This window comes from Amphiprion ocellaris, chromosome 23 (assembly GCF_022539595.1).
Source record: "Amphiprion ocellaris isolate individual 3 ecotype Okinawa chromosome 23, ASM2253959v1, whole genome shotgun sequence".
Classification (NCBI taxonomy): Eukaryota; Metazoa; Chordata; class Actinopteri; family Pomacentridae; genus Amphiprion; species Amphiprion ocellaris.
Genome location: NC_072788.1, coordinates 26,347,668 through 26,360,907, shown reverse-complemented (window position 1 = coordinate 26,360,907; position 13,240 = coordinate 26,347,668). Strand labels below are relative to the sequence as shown.

At 42.6% G+C, this 13,240-nt stretch overlaps 1 protein-coding gene across 2 annotated transcripts in view; it reads left to right on the top strand.

The window, feature by feature from the left end:
• The window catches only part of LOC111563424 (atrial natriuretic peptide-converting enzyme), a 36,329-nt gene that overhangs the window by 16,563 nt on the left and 6,526 nt on the right, over positions 1–13,240 (top strand). Inside the window, exons 9-22 of one of the 2 annotated variants that reach the window (XM_035944558.2) lie at positions 801–911; positions 2,117–2,239; positions 3,868–3,966; positions 4,076–4,307; positions 5,912–6,054; positions 6,131–6,238; positions 6,717–6,830; positions 6,916–7,026; positions 8,796–8,919; positions 9,001–9,129; positions 9,340–9,389; positions 11,112–11,298; positions 12,023–12,185; positions 12,467–12,575. In XM_035944558.2, coding sequence (XP_035800451.2) covers positions 801–911; positions 2,117–2,239; positions 3,868–3,966; positions 4,076–4,307; positions 5,912–6,054; positions 6,131–6,238; positions 6,717–6,830; positions 6,916–7,026; positions 8,796–8,919; positions 9,001–9,129; positions 9,340–9,389; positions 11,112–11,298; positions 12,023–12,185; positions 12,467–12,575 — 1,803 coding nt within the window. The remainder of the gene's footprint in view (positions 1–800; positions 912–2,116; positions 2,240–3,867; positions 3,967–4,075; positions 4,308–5,911; positions 6,055–6,130; positions 6,239–6,716; positions 6,831–6,915; positions 7,027–8,795; positions 8,920–9,000; positions 9,130–9,339; positions 9,390–11,111; positions 11,299–12,022; positions 12,186–12,466; positions 12,576–13,240) is intronic. The other variant, XM_035944559.2, reaches the window with a different exon arrangement.

The window sequence follows — 13,240 nt, the reverse complement described above, 5'->3', positions numbered from 1 at the left end:
CTCTTCATGGTGTGTTTGTGTCTCTTTGTGGTGTTTTTTGTGTTTGAGATGATTTTTGGATCATTTTGTGGTGGTTCTTGCATGTTTTTGTGGTACTGTTTTAGCAACTTTGTGTTTTTGTGTCTTTTTGTGGTGTTTTGTATCGTTTTGTCATGCTTTTGTGTCTTCGAGATGATTTTCTTATTGTTTAGTGGTGTTTTTGTGTCTTTTTGTAGTAACTTTTGTGTCTTTGGGGTGATTTTTGTATAATTTCGAGGTGGTTTTGTTTCATTTTGTGGTGTTTTGTGACTTTTAGGTGATTTTGTGTCTCTTTGTGGTTGTTTTATGTCTCTGAGATGATTTTTGTATTATTTAATGGTATTTTGTGTCTTTTTGTGGTGTTTTTGTATGTCATTGTGGTGTTTTTGTGTCTTTGAGGGGATTTTGGGATAATTTTGTTGTGGTTCTTGTATGTTTTTTGGTACTTTTTTGTCGTCTTTGTGTGTTTTTGGTGACTTTATGTCTTTTTGTTGTGGTTTTTGTGTCTTTGTTGTTTTGTCTCTGTGGTTGTTTCGTGTCCCTTTGTGGTTGTTTGTCGTTTTTGTTTCCTCATATTAAGTGATTAAGGGTCTAGTGAAAACTTTTGCTTTTGTGTCTCAATAAAGTTTTTAGTCGGAGTTTGTGGTTTTCTTGATTTCAGCAGCAGGACTTTCATGTCTTCTAAAAATGTCTTTCAGTTTTCTCTGCACATCTTCACAGTTGTGTGTCTGTGTGTGTGTGTGTGTGTATCTGTGTGTGTGTGTGTGTGTGTGTGTCCACAGTGTGCGATCCGACTCGTGAGCATCGCTGTGCTGATGGCCGCTGTGTGTCCAGAGACTGGTTGTGTGACGGAGATCACGACTGTCTGGACAAGAGCGACGAACTCAACTGCTGTGAGTTTCAGAGAAGAGCAGATGTCTGCAGTAATCAGATTACTCCTGTCTCTGGTATCAGATTACTAACTACAGGTTGCATTCAGGCTCCACAGCAGGAACTCAGTGGAACTAAGGGGAGGTTCTCTGGTTCCTCCTTCAGTCCTCCTCAGAGTCCACTCATTCCTGCTCACGTCTTCTCAGCTTCTTCTCTGTGTTCTTCAGCTCCTCTCTGCTGGAGGGGTTGTGTTGCTCTACCTTTATCTGGAGAACACCTCAGAGGTTCTGGTGGCTTCAAGACTCACTTTGACTTTAAAAAAATTGGTTCAAAACGACAAAAAAAATGGTCTGAAATAATAATAGTCTAAAATGACAAAAAAATGGTCCAAAATGACAAAAAAATTGATCTAAAATCACTAAAAAAAATGGTCCAAACCTTCTGACCTCATGCAGCCCCAGATCATCATACCGCCACCTCCGTGCTTCACTGTCAGGACTCTGCATCCACTGTGGTAATCCTGGTCAGGTTCTCACTGAACATCTGGACTCCATCTGAGCCCAACTCATTGATGTTCATCTGACCAAAGAATGTTCTCCAGCATCCATCAGGCTTCTTCTCATGTTTTTCAGCAAACTTTCATCTGGAAGCTCTGATTAGTGGTACTATGACTCCTTCTGTTCCTCCTGATTAGTGGTACTATGACTCCTTCTAGACTTGCTGATTAGTGCTACTATGACTCCTTCTAGACCTCCTGATTAGTGGTACTATGACTCCTTCTGTTCCTCCTGATTAGTGGAACTATGACTCCTCAGATGTTTCTCTTCCTTTGTTCAGTTCTTTTCCATGTGGAGCCATGATGCAGACATAGATAGACCCAATCACAGAAGGTTCTGCTGTTCTCAGCTCATTTAGAACCATGTTCATCAGTTAGACTGACTGGAATCACGGCTGGACTCACTTTGGTTCTCTGAGGTTCTACTTTGGGCTGAATTTTAAATCTGGTCTTTATAAAATGTTTGTGTCTGATTGTTTGGAAGCATAAAAACCTTCATCTGATTCCTGAAAGTTCAGCCCAGAGCAGGAACGTCCTGGTGTCTGGACACCAAAGCAAAGCTCCGGAGCTGCAGTCTTGTTTCCACATGAAACCTGAGGAGGATCACAGAGCGCTGAGTCACTGCGATGATTCACGCCGTCCGACTGTTGAAGCTGCTGTTTCTGTTTTCAGCCTGTAAGAGCCAGGGTCTGCTGGAGTGCTCCAACGGTCAGTGCATCCCATCGGCCTTTCGCTGCGATGGAGAGGACGACTGCAAGGACGGCAGCGATGAAGAGCACTGCAGCCGAGAGCAGAGTGAGACATCTGTCCTTCACGCCCATCTCTGCATTCACATTCAGCAGCTGAACACCAAACGGTTAATCCTCCGGAGCTGCAGCCGGTTTCAGGTTATCTCTGAACCGAGGGTCAGCCTGGAGCAGCATTCAGAGAGGCTTCAGCTGAACTACAAGCATGACCAACACGAGTCAAAAAACAGCCAATAATAAGATGACAAGTAGGGAAAAAAGAGGCAAAATATAAGATAAGAAAACAACATTACATGAGAAAATATGACCGAAAATACAAAAACGAAACACAAAAAAGAGGTAAAATATCACCAAAAAGACAATTAAGAGGAGAAATATGACCAAAAAGATAAAAGAAACAGAAAAAAGAGGCAAAATATCACGAAAGAGACAAAAGAATCACACACAAGACACAAAAAACTCAAAAAACAGGCAAAATATGACCAAAAAGACAAAAAAAACACAAGAAAGAGGTCAAATATGACACAAAAAGCCACACAAAAACAAAAAAAGAGACAAAATATGACCGAAAGGAAAAAACAAAAAAGGTCAGATATGACCAAAAAGACAAAAAAAAACATAAAAAGAGGCAAAATATGACAAGAAAGGACAAAGATTTTTTTTTTTTTAAAAAAAAACAACAAAAAACAAAAGATAAGAAAACAAAATTACATAACATGAGAAAATATGACCGAAAATACAAAAAAGAAACACAAAAAAGAGGTAAAATATGACCGAAAATACAATAAGACACAAGAGGTAAAATATCATCAAAAAGAAAAAAGCACAAAAAGGAGGGAAACTATGAAAAAGAAGACAGTAAAAGAGGTGGAATATGACCAAAAAGAAAAAAAAACACAATAAGACATAAAAACTCAAAAAAGAGGCAAAATATGACAAAAAAGCCAAAAAAAACACAAAAAATGGTAAAATATGACAGAAAACACAGAAAAAAGCACAAAAAGAGGAAAAATATGACCAAAAATACAAATAGAAATACAAAAACGAGATAAAATATCAACAAAAAGAAAAAAGACGCGAAATTTGACCAAAATGACTAATAGAAACACGAGAAGTAAAATATCAAAAAATAGACAAAAACACACACAATAAGACACAGAAAACTCAAAAGAGGCAAAATATAATGACAAACAGCAAAGATTTTTTTTTTATCAAAACAACAAAAAACTGGTAAAACATAAGATGAGAAAGCAAAATCACATAACATCAGAAAAATATGACCAAAAATACTAAAAAGATGCCGAATATGACCAAAACAAGACAGAGCAACAACAAAAACAAGACAAATCTAGTCAGATTAGACAGAATTTAATCCATCACATGTTCAGCTCGTTGCTCAGGAGACAGAATTATGATATAACATGAGAAAAATGTGACCAAAAATGACCTCAACTTCACAAAATCAGACAAATATGGTCAAAAATGAGCCAAAAGATCTACGATGCTAAGCTAATTAGCCTAGCTTAGCATCATAGCCTCCAGTAGATGGTGTCAAAGTTCAGGTCCAGGTGTCTTTAAAGACACATCCACTGGAGGCTATGATGCTAAGCTACGCTAATTAGCCTGCTAGCTAATATTAACCGGTGTGTGTGTTTGTGTGTGTGTGTGTGTGTTCAGGTCCAGCTGGGTGTGTGTCCGGACAGCCCAGCTGCATCTCCACTTCCTGTCAGTGTGTCTCCAGCTCCAGCTGCGACTCCAGAAACAACAACAGCTGCAGTGAGTTTCAGAGTACAGCAGGAACAGAGTACAAGTACCAGAGTAATAGATTACTGTAGAAGTGCTGCCAGAGCAGAGTAATAGATTACTGAGTGTGGTCTCTGTCCAGCCCGCTGTGAGCCCATCAGCCTGGAGCTGTGCATGAACCTGCCCTACAACCTGACCAGCTTCCCCAACTTCCTGGGCCACCAGTCCCAGAGGGAGAGCTCCGTGTCCTGGGAGTCGTCTCTGTTCCCGGCCCTGGTCCAGACCGGCTGCTACCAGTACCTCATGTTCTACGCCTGCACCCTGCTGGTGCCCAAGTGTGACCCGGTCAGCCTGCAGAGGGTCCCTCCCTGCAGGTAAACTAGTTAATCTGGTAACTAGTGCAGGTAAACTACTAGATAATGACCTGGTTACCATTACAGGTAAACTACTAATTAACATGGTAACTATTGCAGGTAAACTAGTTAATCTGGTAACTAGTTCAGGTAAACTACTAGATAATGACCTGGTTACCAGTACAGGTAAACTACTAATTAACATGGTAACTAGTGCAGGTAAACTAGTTAATCTGGTAACTAGTACAGGTAAACTACTAGATAATGACCTGGTTACCAGTACAGGTAAACTACTAATTAACATGGTAACTAGTGCAGGTAAACTAGTTAATCTGGTAACTAGTACAGGTAAACTACTAGATAATGACCTGGTTACCAGTACAGGTAAACTACTAATTAGCATGGTAACTAGTGCAGGTAAACTACTACATAATGACCTGGTTACCAGTGCAGGTAAACTAGTTAATCTGGTAACTGGTGCAGGTAAACTACTAGTTAATGACCTGGTAACTAGTTCAGGTAAACTACTGGTTATACTGGTAACTAGTTCAGGTAAACTACTAGTTAATGACCTGATAACTAGTTCAGGTAAACTACTGGTTATACTGGTAACTAGTACAGGTAAACTACTAGCTAATGACCTGGTAACCAGTACAGGTAAACTACTAGATAATGACCTGGTTACCAGTGCAGGTAAACTACTAATTAACATGGTAACTAGTGCAGGTAAACTAGTTAATCTGGTAACTAGTTCAGGTAAACTACTAGTTAATGACCTGGTAACTAGTTCAGGTAAACTACTGGTTATACTGGTAACTAGTTCAGGTAAACTACTAGTTAATGACCTGGTAACTAGTTCAGGTAAACTACTGGTTATACTGGTAACTAGTTCAGGTAAACTACTAGTTAATGACCTGATAACTAGTTCAGGTAAACTAGTTAATCTGGTAACTAGTTCAGTTAAACTACTAGTTAATGACCTGGTAACCAGTACAGGTAAACTACTAGTTAATGACCTGCTTACCAGTGCAGGTAAACTACTAGTTAACATGGTAACTAGTGCAGGTAAACTAGTTAATCTGGTAACTAGTTCAGGTAAACTACTAGATAATGACCTGGTTACCAGTACAGGTGAACTACTAATTAACATGGTAACTAGTGCAGGTAAACTAGTTAATCTGGTAACTACTTCAGGTAAACTACTAGTTAATGACCTGGTAACTAGTTCAGGTAAACTACTAGTTAATGACCTGATAACTAGTACAGGTAAACTACTAGTTAATGACCTGGTAACCAGTACAGGTAAACTACCAGTTAACATGGTTACCAGTGCAGGTAAACTAGTAGTTAACATGGTAACTAGTACAGGTAAACTACTCGTTAATGACCTGGTAACTAATACAGGTAAACTACTAGTTAATGACCTGGTTACCTGCAGTTAAACTACTAGGTAATGACCTGGCTACCTGCAGGTAAAATACTAGTTAATGACCTGGTAACTAGTTCAGGTAAACTACTAGTTAATGACCTGATAACTAGTACAGGTAAAATACTAGTTAATGACCTGGTAACCAGTACAGGTAAACTACGAGTTAATGACCTGGTTACTACATGGTTACCTGCAGGTCTCTGTGTCGTCATGCTAAGGAGAAATGTGAGTCGGTGCTCGGCATTGTGGGACTGCAGTGGCCTGAAGACTCTGACTGTGGACAGTTTCCAGAAGAAGGAGGAAACTCCACATGTTTGCTGCCAGAGGAGGGAGTGGACGGTAAGATGGTGGAGATGAAGGTGATGATGATGATGTCCTCCTGAGTACTAACACCGTCTTGTCACCGTGGTAACAGAGTGTTCTCCCAGTCACTTCAAGTGCCGTTCTGGTCGCTGCGTTCTGTCGACTAAACGCTGCGATGGACACCTGGACTGTGACGACCACAGCGATGAGGACGACTGTGGTGAGTTCACTACCTGTGTGATGTGTGATGTCACTGACTGTGTGATGTCACTCACCTGTGTGATGTCACTGACTGTATGATGTGTGATGTCACTGACTGTGTGATGTCACTCACCTGTGTGATGTCACTACCTGTTATGTCACTCACCTGTATGATGTCATTCACCTGTGTGATGTCACTGACTGTGTAATGTCTACCTGTGTAATGTCACTCACCTGTGATGTCACTGACTGTGTGATGTCACTGTGTGATGTCACTACCAGTGTGATGTCACTCACCTGTGTGATGTCACTGACTGTATGATGTGTGATGTCACTGACTGTGTCATGTCTACCAGTGTGATGTCACTCACCTGTGTGATGTCACTGACTGTATGATGTGTGATGTCACTGACTGTGTCATGTCTACCTGTGTGATGTCACTCACCGTGCGATGTCACTACCTGTGTGATGTCAACGACTGTCCGTCTGTCCATCAGGCTGTTCTGAGCGTGCTCTGTGGGAGTGTCCCGGCAGTAAGGTGTGCATTAAAGCCAGTATGATCTGTGACGGCTTCCCAGACTGCCCCCTGCTGGTGGACGAGGCCAACTGCTGTGAGTCTGTCTGCTTCCTGTCTGGCTGCTTTTTACTTTCTGTTAACGTTGAAGGTAGTCATGTTGGTTTGTGTGTTGTCCTCAGCGGTGTGCAGCGACAACGAGCTGTCCTGTAACAACCACCAGTGTGTCCATCGGACTCTATGGTGTGACGGCAAGAAGCACTGCTCAGACAGCTCCGACGAGTGGAACTGTGGTACCATTTATTATTATTAATCATAATAATAATAATAATAATAACACTGTCGTACCACCTTTATATTTATTAACAATAATAATAATAATAATAATAATAATAATAATAATAATAATAATAATAATAACACTGTGGTACCACCTTTATACTTATTGATAATAATAATAACATAATAATAATTACACTGTGGTACTGTCAGCGGGCTGTACCATCTTTATATAAAATAACAATATTAATATTATTATTATTATTAATAATAATAATAATAATAATAATAATAATAATAATAATAATAATAATAATAATAATTAATAATACCACTAAGCTGGTGATCATAAAAATATAGACTGAAACTTTAGTAGGCCGTGTTTCCTCATATCTACGCTGATTAAAGCCCATGGGGCTTTAACATCTGACACATTAGCATTAGCATCCTGTAGGTTAGCGTTCAGCATGTTAGCATCTGACGCGTTAGCATCTGGCAGGTTAGTGTACGACATGTTAGCATCCAATACGTTAGCTTTTGACACACTAGCATCCGGCACATTAGCGTCCGAGACATTAGATCCGATACATTAGTGTCTGGCAGGTTAGTGTCCACATGTTAGCATTAGACACATTAGCATCCAGCAGGTTAGCGTTAGTGTCCAGCACGTTAGCATTCGGCGTGAATCATTCAGAGTATTTTTTATTAATTAAACTCTGATAACTAATGATGTTTAAAACACAACAGGACCCCGGATCATTCCTTGAGGAACTCCAGAATTTTTCCCATAAATTTATACAACTGATTTGTTTAGTCTTTCAGTGACATTAGAAGAACAAAAGTAGTTTCAGTTGGATTTTTGCTTCAAAACAAAAAATGTAGCTGAAAAAAACTAGAACAGAACTGAGAATGGAGAAAAAAAACAAAAACACGGAAAGAACCCGAAGATCAGATAAAAACATTTTAAACCAGAAAATCCTGAAGACGAACTTTTAGAAATTCAGGCGTCAGTTTAATGAAAATGTAGTATTTCATTTTATTGTGAGAAAATGTTAAGTTCTAAAGCTGGTTCTGTTCTGGTTCTATTAGGTTCTAGCTCTGTTTGGTTCTAGTTCTGGTTCTTGTTCTGGTTCTTGTTCTGGTTCTAGTTCTGTTCTTGTTCTAGTTCTAGTTCTGTTCTTGTTCTAGTTCCATTTTAGTTCCATCCTCATTCTGTTCTAGTTCTGGTTCTATTTCTGCTCTAGTTCTGTTCTAGTTCTGTTCTAGTTCTGTTCTAGTTCTGTTCTAGTTCTGGTTCTAGTTCCATTCTAGTTCTGTCCTAGTTATGTTCTAGTTCTGTTCTGGTTCTAGTTCTGTTCTAGTTCTGTTGTAGTTCTGTTCTGGTTCTAGTTCTATTCTAGTTCTGATCTGTTCTGGTTCTAGTTCTGTTCTAGTTCTGTTTCTGTTCTGGTTAGTTCTAATTCTGTTCTGATTCTAGTTCTGTCCTAGTTCTATTCTGGTTCTAGTTCTGGTTCTAGTTCTGGTCTAGTTCTGGTTCTAGTTCTAGTTCTGTTCTAGTTCTGTTTCTGTTCTGGTTCTAATTCTGTTTCTGTTCTGGTTCTAGTTCTGTTCTAGTTCTGTTCTGATTCTAGTTCTGGTTCTAGTTCTGTTCTAGTTCTAGTTCTGTTCTAGTTTTGTTCTGGTTCTTGTTCTGTTCTAGTTCTAGTTCTATTTCTGTTCCAGTGAGTTCTGTTTCTGTTCTAATGAGTTCTGTTCTGATGGGTTCTGTCCTGGTTTTGTCCAGTTTCTCTGTCGGACCAGTCCGGTTCCGTCCTGACGGTCTTTAGGACGGCAGCAGAGTACCAGGTCTGTGCCGACGAGTGGAACCACGAGTTGAGCCGACTGACCTGCAGCCAGCTGGGACTAGGGTAAGGTTAGTAACACACCAGAACCAGGACCAGAACCGTCTGGAACCCGTGAACACGTCATGAGAACACGTCTCTGTGCAGGGTTCCCTCCTCCGTCTCCATGGTGACCGACCAGCTGGGCGCTCCGGGCCGTCGCCGTTGGTTACACGTCCATCCGGAGTGGAACCTGAGGAACGGTTCTGCTCTCCAGGCCCGGCTGGAGAAGAGAAGGTAGGACCCAGGAGAACATCTGGAATGTTTTACTAGAACCAGTGGTGAAACTTCTACTTCAGTGTCAGAGGTTTTTACAAGTGACCAGAACCTTCATCAGAACCTTTTTAAAGTTCCAGAACTTCAGTCTTAGAACCTTTTAGTTTCTACAGTTAAATGATTGGATTCTGTGATTTTAATGGAATTAACAACAAACTGCTCGTCCTGCAGCCACGCCTGTCATTCCAGGAGGAGAGTCTCAGTCCTCTGTACCAGAGAAGGTAAAACTCTCCTCCTCCTTCTTCTTCTCCTCCTCCTCCTTCTTCTCCTCCTCCTCCTTCTTCTTCTTCTCCTCCTCCTCCTCTTCCTCCTACTCCTCCTCCTTCTTCTTCTCCTCCTCTTCCTCCTCCTCCTCCTTCTTCTTCTTCTTCTTCTCCTCCTCCTCTTCCTCCTACTCCTCCTCCTTCTTCTTCTCCTCCTCCTCCTTCTTCTCCTCCTCCTTCTTCTTCTTCTCCTCCTTCTTCTCCTCCTCCTCCTTCTTCTCCTCCTCCTCCTCCTTCTTCTCCTCCTCCTTCTTCTTCTTCTTCTTTTCCTCCTCCTCCTCCTTCTCCTTCTTCTTCTTCTCCTCCTCCTCTTCCTCCTACTCCTCCTCCTTCTTCTTCTCCTCCTCCTCCTTCTTCTCCTCCTCCTTCTTCTTCTTCTCCTCCTTATTCTCCTCCTCCTCCTTCTTCTCCTCCTCCTCCTCCTTCTTCTCCTCCTCCTTCTTCTTCTTCTTCTTCTCCTCCTTCTTCTTCTCCTCCTCCTCCTTCTTCTTCTTCTTCTCCTCATCCTCTTCCTCCTACTCCTCCTCCTTCTTCTTCTTCTCTTCCTTCTCCTCCTCCTTCTTCTCCTCCTCCTCCTCCTCCTCCTCCTCCTCCTCCTCTTTCTTCTTCTTCTCCTCCTCCTCCTCCTCCTCCTCCTCCTCCTTCTTCTTCATGTTGACAGGCTGTAATCCCCCAGAGCTAAATAGTGCTGCCCCCTGCTGGCTGGAGTTGCTCTTCACAGAAGCTCCATGAACACTTGCATGAAGTCCTTAAGAAACCAGAGGGACAGTTTATCAGTCAGAAACCATCCGATGTTTCTGACATGAACCTGTCCACGTGGAATAAAACGAACATGTCATGTTTCATCAAAAGCTCTTTATTCTAGTATTCAACAAATTTTCAACCAGTAACACGTAAACTTTGTCTAAAAAGAGTTGTTATTTGTCTCCCGTGACACAAACCTTTCCAGAACATGTTTCCAAGAGTCCAGAGCTGTTACCAACACTGGAACCAATGGAGGCTCCACAGACTCTAGATGTTTAACTATCTACATCTATGCCAACTTTGTGAGACACTTTAGTTGCCTTTCTGTTGTTTTGTTTCGTCCATTTAGATCTCGATTTAGTTGTTTTATGTCTTGTTTTAGTCGACACAAAACAACTAAAACAAGACTCAAAACAACCAAAATGAAACACAAAACATCCAAAATGAGACACAAAACGACCAAAACGAGAAAAAAAATGACTAAAACAAGACACAAAGCGACTATAATGAGACACAAAATGACTAAAACGAGAGTCAAAATGAACAAAGAGACACAAAATGACCAAACAGAACCAAAACGATCAAAGCGAGACTTAAAAATGAGAAGGACAAGACAAAATAACCACAAAATCGCAAAAAGGCGACTAAATTGTCTCACAAAGTTTGTAGAGACGGTAGCAATGTGAATAGTTAAATATGCAGAATAGTTTTGTGTCTCGATTTAGTCGTTTTGTGGCTCATCTTTGTTGATTTGTGTCCTTGAGGCACTTTTGTCTCTGATCATTTTGCATCTTATCTGACCTGTTTCATGCAAATTGCGTTTTTCACTCTGAGGTGTTTCATTTTATGTTCAGAACTGGACAAGCTGCTCTGTGGAAAGTTGAGAACTCAATTTAATTATTACGGTGTTTCACCAACTGTCGGTGTCTCCGTCAGACTGTGGTCAGCGGCCGGCGGTGGGTGTCCACCCTCAGAGGAGGAAGAGGATTCTGGGAGGCCGGGTGTCGCGGCGGGGGGCGTGGCCATGGCAGTGCTCGCTGCAGAGCGGTCAGAGCGGACACGTCTGCGGCTGCGTCCTCATCGCCCGGCGGTGGGCGCTGACGGTCGCTCACTGCTTCGAGGGGTAAGACCTGGTGAGGGGCGGGGCTTCAGGATCTGTGGGAGCTCCAGGAGTGGTGGGGGAACTGCCTGGGGAGGGACGAGTCAGGGTAGAAATGGGGATGAAACTGCCTGGGGAGGGATGGGTAAGTGTGTTAGTAGTGGTAAAACTGACTGAGGAGGCATTATCCAATGACGCCAAGGGTAGTGAGACTGCATGGACCTGCCTGGGGAGAGATAACCACCTAGGGAAGGACTACTCAGTGGGTTAGTAGTGGTAAAACTGCCTGGGATGGTGTGATTAAATGTATTAGTAGTGGTAAAACTGCCTGGGGAGGGATGACTAAATGTGTTCATAATGAAAAAACGCATAGGGAGGGGTGACTAAACTTGTTAATAGTGGTAAAACTGCTTGGGGGATGACTTGATCTATTAGTAGTGATAAAGATGCCTGGGGCGGAGTGGCCAAATGTGTTAGTAGTGGTAAACTGCCTGGAGAGGGATGACTCAGGGTGTAAATGGCCATTTAACTTCCCAGGAAGGGGTGAATCAAGGTAGAAATGGTGATGGGGAGATGAATCAATGGGTAAATTGTGCTAAAACTGCCTGAGGAGGCATGGCCCAACTACCCCAAGGGTGGTGAGACTGGATCAAACTGCCTGGGGAGGGGTGGGGCTCAGTAACCCTAGCGTAGTCTGCAGGTTCTTGTGGTTTGATGACGTTCCTCACACTGGTTCTTTGGGTTCTAGGAGGGAGAGCGCTGATCTGTGGAAGGTGGTTCTGGGCCTTAGTAACCTCGACCATCCAGGCGTTCACAGCCAGAGTCGTGGTGTTCGGTCCATCATCGTTCACCCGCGATACAACCGGGCCGTGGTCGACTATGACATCAGCGTGGTGCAGCTCGACTCTGAGGTCAGAAGGGTTCTGTTAGGATGATCTGGAACCAGAAGGTCTTTAAGATACGATGGAGCTGTTCATTAAGAATTTAAATGTTAGAAGAAGGATTTTAGATTCTATCCTGGATTTCACAGGAAGTTAATGAAGAGGATTTAGTATCGGTGTATTAAATGAAGAAAGTTACAGGTCAAATATAGAAGGGTGTCATCTGCATAACATGTTCCTGTGATGTCCATCAGTGATCTCTCAGTATCAGTCCTGATGAATGTTGTTGACGTTGTTGTTGTTGTTGTCAGGTGGAAGAGACGCCGTTCGTCAGACCAGTGTGTCTTCCTCAACTTGGTCAGCTGCTGCCCCCGGACTCCTACTGCTACATCACTGGCTGGGGTCACATGGGCAACAGGAGTAAGCACCGTCCACCATGACAAGAACCCGTCCAACATGACAAGAAACCGTCCACCATGACAAGAACCTGTCTACCATGACACGAACCTGTCCACCATGACAAGAACCTGTCCACCATGACATGAACCCGTCCAACATGACACAAACTGTCCAACACGACAAGAACCCATCCAACACATGAACCTGTCCACCATGACACAAACCGTCCAACATGACAAGAACCCGTCCACCATGACACAAACCGTCCAACATGACAAGAACCTGTCCACCATGACAAGAACCCGTCCACCATGACAAGAACCTGTCCAACATGACAAGAACCCGTCCAACGTGACATAAACCCGTCCAACGTGACACAAACCAGTCCAGCATGACAAGAACCTGTCCACCATGACACGAACCTGTCCACCATGACAAGAACCTGTCCACCATGACAAGAACCTGTCCACCATGACACGAACCCATCCAACATGACAGAAACCCATCCAACGTGACACAAACCAGTCCACCATGACAAGAACCCGTCCAACGTGACAAGAACCCATCCACCATGACAAGAACCCGTCTAACATGACACAAGCCGTCCAACCTGACACAAACCGTCCACCATGACAAGAACCTATCCACCCTGACACGAACCATCCAACCTGACACAAAGATGTCCA